This window comes from Pteropus vampyrus, unplaced genomic scaffold, assembly GCF_000151845.1.
Source record: "Pteropus vampyrus isolate Shadow unplaced genomic scaffold, Pvam_2.0 Scaffold292, whole genome shotgun sequence".
In the NCBI taxonomy this organism is placed as follows: domain Eukaryota; kingdom Metazoa; phylum Chordata; class Mammalia; order Chiroptera; family Pteropodidae; genus Pteropus; species Pteropus vampyrus.
Window position 1 is genome coordinate 770,366 of NW_011889073.1, and position 8,520 is coordinate 778,885.

The window sequence follows — 8,520 nt, forward strand, 5'->3', positions numbered from 1 at the left end:
TTTTCTAGGCAATTGGACAGCCTAGACAATGGCTCATCTCCGCAATCTATCTGTTAGGCTCAGACCGTTTCTCTTGTTTAAAAACATAGGGCCCTGGGTGCCAGCTCTTTGAGCCCCAGCACCCCAGGCCCCAGAGATGCTTCGAGAAACAGCAAGGACATCTGACTGACCAAATGTAAATGGCAGTTCTCCACTTCCCTGCGGTAAGCTCACGACAGGAAGCCCCGGGTGTGACCAGTCCCCAGCTCTCTGTGTGTTCTAGCGGCTGTGTCCCGCCCTTCATCCACACCCAGGTCCCGGGTCGCCATAGGCTGGCACTTTCCCTACATGCCCCCCATGGGCCTGTGTCTTTCTGTATAGTTAGTCTGCGAGGCACCAAGTGTTCGTTGGGTGGGGATGGGAGTGGCTACCACTGCAAAGAGTGGACACGTCTCCGAAATGTCACCCCATCTGCGTCAGCATGGAGAGGTAGCCGATGCAGGAAGAATCCCACCCCCAGATGGCCCCAAGTCACCGTGAGGCACACATTCTCCTCCTCCAATTCATAAGCTCCCGCCCTCACGGACCAGGCCTCCGTGGGCACGGCCTGTGCGTGATGGGTGAACATTTCCCCCAAGGTCACGCTAAGCTTGTGGATGCCGGCGTTTGTCGCTGCACACGGAGAAGAGTTTGCCTACAGGTCAGTGATCTGTACTTAGTGTCGCACCGCACACAGGTCCCTACTACAGGACACCACATCCCTCTTTTTGCACTGCGGCGTCCTCGCAGACACACGGAATACTTGGTAACGCTGGTCAGCCACTGGACGGAGCATCTCGGAGCTCAGGAGAGTCTCCTGGGCAGTTCGCGCTTTGACGGTCACAGTTCATCAACTGACTCTGCCCTCGTCAGGGGAACGGCACTTACGGTAACGATGAAGGTGAGCACCACGAAGACGAACCGGAACCAGACCTCCAGCTTGGAAAACGCAGAGTTATACGTCTTCCACTGAAAGGGAGAACAGGGATGCAATTTATAAAAAACATGCATCTGAAAGGAAGTACACCGGATCGGAATAGGTATCCCCACATATGAGGCTACAGGTAACTGAAAGTGCTCTTTCCTTATGCTTTCTTACATGTTCTAAAATGTTAACACTTAGTACGTTTTATTTTTATATTAAAGAATACAGACTTTGAAAATCTTAATTACCAAGAGTTGAAAATAGTTTTAAATGGTGTTATATTAATGATGAATCTGGAAGATAAATTATTCTATAATCATAATAAGAGCATTTGGCTCTTAAATCTCAAAGATCAACACTGTCAATCTCTTTATAAGGGAAAGCCAGGCTTGCCATGAAAAGAAACAGATTTTTTTAAAGATGCAAAACTGTGAATAGGTAGGATGTTCTAAAAAAAGATGAAGTGAAACATATAAATAGGAATCGGAAACCAAAAAATATAGTGAAATTAGCTGTCGGTTCTCACGCTGACGGTAGCTTCACTCACGCCAGGAGTGCGCCGACAGAGCCGAACACCACACACCAATGGCAGGCAGAAGGCAGCCCTTCCGACCTGTCACCAGCCAGACTCACCACCAGACCCCAGGACACTGCACGGCCCTGGGCCAACGAGCCCCATCATTTCATTTGCTGAGTGAAAATCATCTAAGGAGTTTAAAAAATCCACTTTGGAATAGATACGGAGTTACAGACCCTAGAAACACACACACACACACACACACACACACACACACACACACACACACGACACTGGACACGAGGCGATAAAACATCATCTCTAGCTGATGAGAAGGAGGTGTACTCTCCAGGTGCCAATCATGGGGGAACCATGCAGAGCCTTGTGGTCTCCCAGGGCCGTGAACACCCCGCTAGGAATCCAGGGTGACAATTCATCAGCTCCAAGTCACAAAACAGAGCACTGAGAGGAGGGCTGAACAGAGAGAGTGCCAGGTATCGGCCTCACTCCCCACCTGAGGACTGACCGTGTATGAGTGTGAGTACACCACCTGAGGTTGGGAAAAGTCCCCAGAGGCTCATGGGCGCTCACAGGGGCCAGCAGCAGCACCTGCCTCCCCGGCAGAGAGGAAAACAGGGCACTGGGCAGTTTTCTCCGATGGCTTTACCTCAGTGGGGGGAAAATCAGCCTCAGACTTACTGCTGCTTTGGTCCAACCTAGTGAAGTTTAAAAGACCTGAAAAGATCAAACCATTTCCAAGTAATTTTACAATACCCCTGAGGGAAACTCAAGAATATTTATAAGGATAGAAGACCTAATAATCAACAATGTCTTGCAGTGTCAAAAATGCCAGACATGTAAAAAAGCAAGAAAACATGAACCATTATGAGGAAAAAATGAATCAATCAAAACTGACCCAGAAACCACTGATGATAGAATTAGCAGCTTAGTACATCAAGAAGCTAAAGGAAAGATGGAACATGCGAAGTAGAGAACTGGAAGATGGATATGACAGAGATTAGTGAACGTGAAGACAGCAATAGAAACTGTCTAAAATGAAAGAGAAAAAATTGAACAGAGCGTCGGTAATCCATGAGACAACTTCAAGTCGCTTAAGAGATGTGTATTTGGAGTCCCTGAATTTCTCTGGGTGTGAGGAAAGGGGCAGAAGAATAGGAAAAATATTTGAAGAAATAATAGCCAAATTGTTTACAAATGTGATGAAAATTATAAATTCACAAATCCAAGAACCTCCATGAATCCTAAGTACAAAAAATCTGAAGAAAAGTATGGCAAGGACAGACACATTCTGCTAAAAACAGAGCATCCGAACGCTCTGAGCCTGCCCTGGTGACAACGCTACCTCCCAGTAGGCTGAAGATGCAACTATGATAATTTTCGCCCTGAACTTCATTCTCCTCGAGGAGGAAGACCTGGCAAGTGAAACAAATGGTGACATCCAGGAGAAGGTGACCGCATGGCCCTGGAGCCCTTACAGAAGAGCCAAGGGCACCACCACACACGGTGAGAATGGACTCTAGACTTTGAGAGCGCAGAACTCAAAACTCCAAACGCCAAAGATTTCCGAGGAAGTGCCAAGCCAAAGGCACAGAAACTCTCGAAAGTCAAATTCTGTCAAAGCAGCAGGGAATGTCTAAAGAAACGTACGTGGTGACACAGGCAGCAACCCCTATGAGCTCCGACTTTTAAAGTGTACTCCATGCTTTAAGTCTGTACCGAAAGACAGTATACTTACCAAGAACCATGTACATAGCCTATGTGTACAGCTCCACGAACTGTCACAAACTGCATACACCAGTGTTCTGATCAAGAAGCATCACGGCGTTCCAGAAGCCCCTCTCGTTCTGGCCCCTTCGAGTCACTAACCCACCAACACTAATTCTGATTTAACCGCACGGATTCGCTTTACCCGTTTCTGTAATTTATATAAATGGACTCATACACTATGTACTATTTTGTAGTTGGCTTATTTCATTGAACATTATGCTTAGAAAGTCATCCTTGATGCTGCACGTAGCTGTAATCATTCATTCTCATCGCTGCATAATATTCTATTATAGGAATATAGCACGATCTGTGTGTTCAGTCTCCTGTTGATGAGCAGTTCACAATTTGGAGCTACTGAGAATTGCGCGGCTGTGATGTGAACATCTAAATGCACGTCTTTTGGGCAACATGTGCCCGCGTGTCCACTGTGTTAATTCGCACGTTCACAGGCAGAGCAGGAGAGCTCTGGTGCCCCACGCCCTGGCCAACTGTGGCATTTCCTCGTCTTTTTCATTTTAGCCATTCTGGCAAGTGTGCAATAGTATCACTAACATACTTTTAAGATGCACTTTATTCCACATACATTGTTTACTTCGAAAAAGGAATAAAGGTAGTTAGTTCCTAATGATAATTTTTAAAAGCCAGATTTGATAGAAACAATTTTTAAAGTTTTATAAATGGTAAAATTGTCAAGAAAGAGGGTAAATAATTATAGCAGAAACCTGGACCAGGATGTCAGTAATTACTGCAATTAGGCATAGAAGTTTATTTCTGAAATGTCTAGCATCTAATACTAAAAGAGAAATGCCATGAGTTTATAGCTCTCGCTCTCTCATAAAAGGAGTCAGAACATGTGAACAAAGGGAATTCCGTCTGGAGGTTTCGATCAAAGTTCACAACATAACGGATACTGTTTCCAAGAGCAATTTTATAGAAGACGTAGAAACAATAGAAACACTTTGCGTAAGGGTCTGTAATTTCTTATCGCGTCTCTATACAAGCTGGAGACAATGTAACTCTGCGATTCTCTAAGGCAGCCAGCTCTTCCATAGCGAACCTTCTGAGAAAGGCTAGAATGTATCCTGGGCTTCCCCTTCACATAGCAGTTGCCTTAGGAGCCTTTTTTTTTTTTTTAATTTTCTCTTTTGATTATGAAAGCAATAAGAGCTCATTATAAAAAACAGAAAAGAGAAAAAAATTAAACATTAAGCCCACCACCCAGAGACAGTTTTCTTTACTAAGATGCTCACAGCAGCATTACTCATAATAGCCAAAAAGGGAAACAAACCAAATGCCCATCAACTGATGAATGGATGCACAAAATGCAGTATTCCCACAGCGAAATATTATCTGGCCAAAAAAAAGAATGAAGTACAGATATCCGCAATAGCACGGATGGACGTTGAAAATGTTATGCTTAGCGAAAGAAGTCACTCACAAAAGACCACATGCTGTATGACTGCATTCATATGAGATGTCCAGAACAGGCAGAAAGGTCCAGAAGAGGCAAATCCGTAGGGACAGAAAGATGAGCGATGGCTGGGGGCTGGGAGAGGGGAGAACAGGAAGTGAATACTAAGAAGCTTCTTTCGGGGGTGATGAAAGCGCTCTGGAATTAGTGGCTATTCTGACTCCCAGGAAGTGGAAGGAACAAGGAGGTTGATTTTAGGGGACACGAAGTCCAACGATGAGACCTGTGTCACTCGGGCAGGCCACATAAGAGCAGTGCCTGCGCCTCGCCAGAGGTTCTGGCGGGGACTGAGCCACGCCCAGGGGCCGGGGCAGGAAGCCCTGCTCGTCTGGGAGCCTCTTAACGACCTTCCGCTGGACCGCCAACCTCTGCTCCCTGTTCTACATCTCAACGCTGCGAAGGTTTTCCAATTTCATGCTCTTTCTTTAAGCTACTCTTGGTTCCATATCCTTAAAGAATTGTGATTTCTCTATGATTTTTGAAAACTGTGTATGTCTTTCGCTGTCCAAAATGACATGATTTCGATGCTGGGTTACTTCAGTCACTCGTCAGAAGAACGGGAGCTAAACGAATGAGCCATGGAAACGCGAGGCCAGCGGGCATACTCACTATAAAGTTCATTTCCTTGACGGGCACGTCCAGGTGTTCGAATCCCACAATCACTGTGTACTGAGTGTAATTCAAGTAGCCGAGGTGAGCCACGATGATTTCTGCACACTTCTGCAAATACACAGGAGACTATGTCTTTAAAGCACGCTAGACTCAGTCTCCCACCCCCGGACCCAGGAAGTTACACATTTCAACAACAGACAATCAGAACTGATCATCTCCAGGGAACTTGCCAGAAGCCCAGAAAAATTCAGATGCCAGCCAAAAACAGTTCTTAGAAAGAAAGACCCAAAAAGGCATTTTTGGAAACAAATAATATATGAATTACAGTCATTAGACTTTCTGCTTTGGGTGATTCAAAATAATATGCACGTGCATTAAAAAGTTCATAGTACGACACAACCTGACACTCCTACAAACACGGGGGCTCGGGGCAGTGTAAGCGGGGACACAAGTCAGACCCTCGGCTAACGCCCTGGCGGCTTCGGCGACTGCTGTGAGGACACACAGTGGACTGCGAGCTTTCCTTGGTCCCGATTAGCCTGTCGTTCCCGACGCGGAGGCCCCTGAAGTCTGTTAGGAGGTCAGGACGCAGCCACGACAAAGGCTGTGAGAACCACAGCGAACAAGCTCATGTGGGTGCTGTGTTCACATCTCGGCCAAGAACCCTTTTCTTTTGTCCTTTAGAATCAAGAATCGGGTCTCCCCAGGTCCCCTCTTTCCACAGTGGCACGGGGGACGCAGATGAGTACTCGTGGCCGGGCCAGCAGAGACTGCAAAGCTCTGCACGCCATGCCGGACCGGCCAGCATGCCCCTTCGGAAGTCCTCTCGGTACCCGAGGGGAGGCGCCATCAAAGGGCACTCTCTGCCCAGAAGCAGGCAGTCCTACGGCTTCGCGGGGGCGCTCGTTAGCGCCGCGGCTCAACAGGGCACAGTCACCCCTACTACTGATCAAAGGCTTCCCAGGAAAACAGCTCTGGGTGACACACAAGAAGCCCCGAGAGGGTAACAGGACCATGGCGGAGACGGGGCTGCTGACCTAAGGGACAGGAAAAGCAGCGGAGAAAAGGTGAGCGCACGAAGGTACATGTCAGAACCTCTGCAAACCACCAGGCCAGATGGAGACACCGGGCCTGCACCAAAGCCCACCGCCATGGGCCTGGGGACCGCTGGCCGCTCTCCCAAGGCTGGAACACGAGTCCATTGCTATTTTCACTCCATCTGGGCTGTGGTTTCTCTTCCCTCATGTGTACTGGCCACCTGCTCACAGGGCACGTGAGTGTGGGGCCCTGGTCGCACCAAAACCAAATCGACCTTTCATCTCCGACGGTCACAGGGTGATGCACAGGGAGGGGCAGCTAAGGACTCAGCGTGACGACGGTTTACACAAGTGAACCTATTTGAGCTGAGTAGCAAAGCACTCCTGACACGTTAAGAATCTGCCTGGATTTACAGGATGTGTTTCAATTAACAAAAGAGGGATATCTCCGGCTGTACCCATCTTCAAGTTTAAAAACTACACTGAAACCATCTGAGGGTTTGGGGACGCCAAGTTCAAGCCATGGTGCACATGCTGACGATCGCTCCACGAGAGAACTGCAGCCTTCTCCCCGCGAGGTGTGGACAACCAACCGAGACGACATCTTTTCTTTACATCGGAAACAGATAATACCAAAGGGTGTCGATGTCTCTGTAACAAAATACTCCATCTTTTTTTTAAATCAAGGCAGTGCTCCTCACAGGCCTAAGGAGGGACCTGAGCAGAGAGAGAACCACAGAAGAAGAAGTTCCCAGCAGCAACACAATGTAAACTGAGGTCAGGCCACCGACAGGGGCGGGGAGAAACCACAGCGATGCCCGAAGGGCCACTGTCACAGTGCACAGAATGGCGGGCGCGTCCGACCAAGCAGCAGCGCAGACCAGCGGCCTCGTGGGCAGCCTGGCTCTACTCAAAGCACGGGCTCCAGGCAGGGCGGCCAACTCATCCCCATGGGCCTGAGACTTCCCCCATTTAAAACAGAAAGCGCCGTGTCCTGGGAAACCCCTGGGTCCCAGACAAATCAGCAAGATCAGTCACACCAGGCTCAGGGTCAAGTCACTGACCACCTGTCATCACCTGCTCAGTTCGAGAAACAGCAATGCCAGCTGCTGAGGCCAGACCCAGGCCGTCCGCCTGGGGACGGAGCGGGGGAGGCTGCTGCTTGAACGGCGGACCTTGCAGTCGCCACAGCTGGCGTCCCCCGTCTGGTCGGCAGCACTGATGGAGCACCTGCTGCAGGCACGCGGGGTTGTGCGGGCACCGCACGCTGGCACACGACATTCACCTCGGTCCTCACCACTCGCCAGGGACAGGCAGGGAAGGCGTGGAAGCCAGGCCAGTCCACGCACAGCACAGCGGTGACACGGAGGCAGACGAGAGGCCACTCACTATGCTGCTTCCTAGTCCACCCAACAGGGCTGGCACACGAGGGCCACCGCGCAGGGAGGGGACACGGCAGTGACTGTGCCGGGAGAGGGCATACCTCCCGACAGCCCGTCCCCTTCAGGCTGGGGTTCTCACCCACATCAGGCGGGGAGGGACCACAGCCACTGGGCGGGAGGCCGCCCGCCTGCGAACCTCCTCGGGGACCAACTGGCCAGTGCTCCTCAGCCGCCCCCCGGGCCATGTGTGGCTGCAGCGCTGGCCCTTCCCTCACCACCTCTGACCTCCCTGAGCCACGGTTCCTTCTTGTATAGAATGGGCTCCAATGACAGATCCTGCTCCGTGGGCCTGCTGTGAGGGCCAAACAGGGTGACGTCTGGGAAGTGCCCGGCACGCAGCCCGCTGGGGACACTGCTGTCCTCACCCTGCATCAGACACACGTCCTCCCCGCCACGTCCTCCACGCGACCAGGCGTCTTGACAGGGCCTCTCCGCCACAGCAGTGACCTCTGTCTGACTCCTCCGCTCCTGACCGATATGGCGCCGACAAGACCGAGGGTGAGGGCTCCGGTCCCACCACGAGCCATCGGTTTCCTGCCCACAGCCGCCTGCTGCACCCTCAAGCAGACGCTCAAGAAGCAGCCCCACCTCCTGCGAGGCCTGGGCCTCAGCCCCTAGACAGATCCAGGCATTCATCACACGTGGGGAACCACCCTGAGCCCCGTGATCAGAAACAACCACGGAGCTGTGGCAGACGTGTGTGATGGGGG

The 8,520-nt window shown here is 50.4% G+C and overlaps 1 protein-coding gene across 1 annotated transcript in view; it reads right to left on the reverse strand.

Moving 5' to 3' along the window:
* The window catches only part of TMEM181 (transmembrane protein 181), a 38,061-nt gene that overhangs the window by 13,097 nt on the left and 16,444 nt on the right, over window positions 1-8,520 (reverse strand). Inside the window, exons 6-7 of the mRNA XM_023521101.1 lie at window positions 5,329-5,439; window positions 907-987 (exon numbers count right to left, since the gene is read on the reverse strand). Of these exons, the coding sequence (XP_023376869.1) occupies window positions 907-987; window positions 5,329-5,439 (192 nt within the window). The remainder of the gene's footprint in view (window positions 1-906; window positions 988-5,328; window positions 5,440-8,520) is intronic.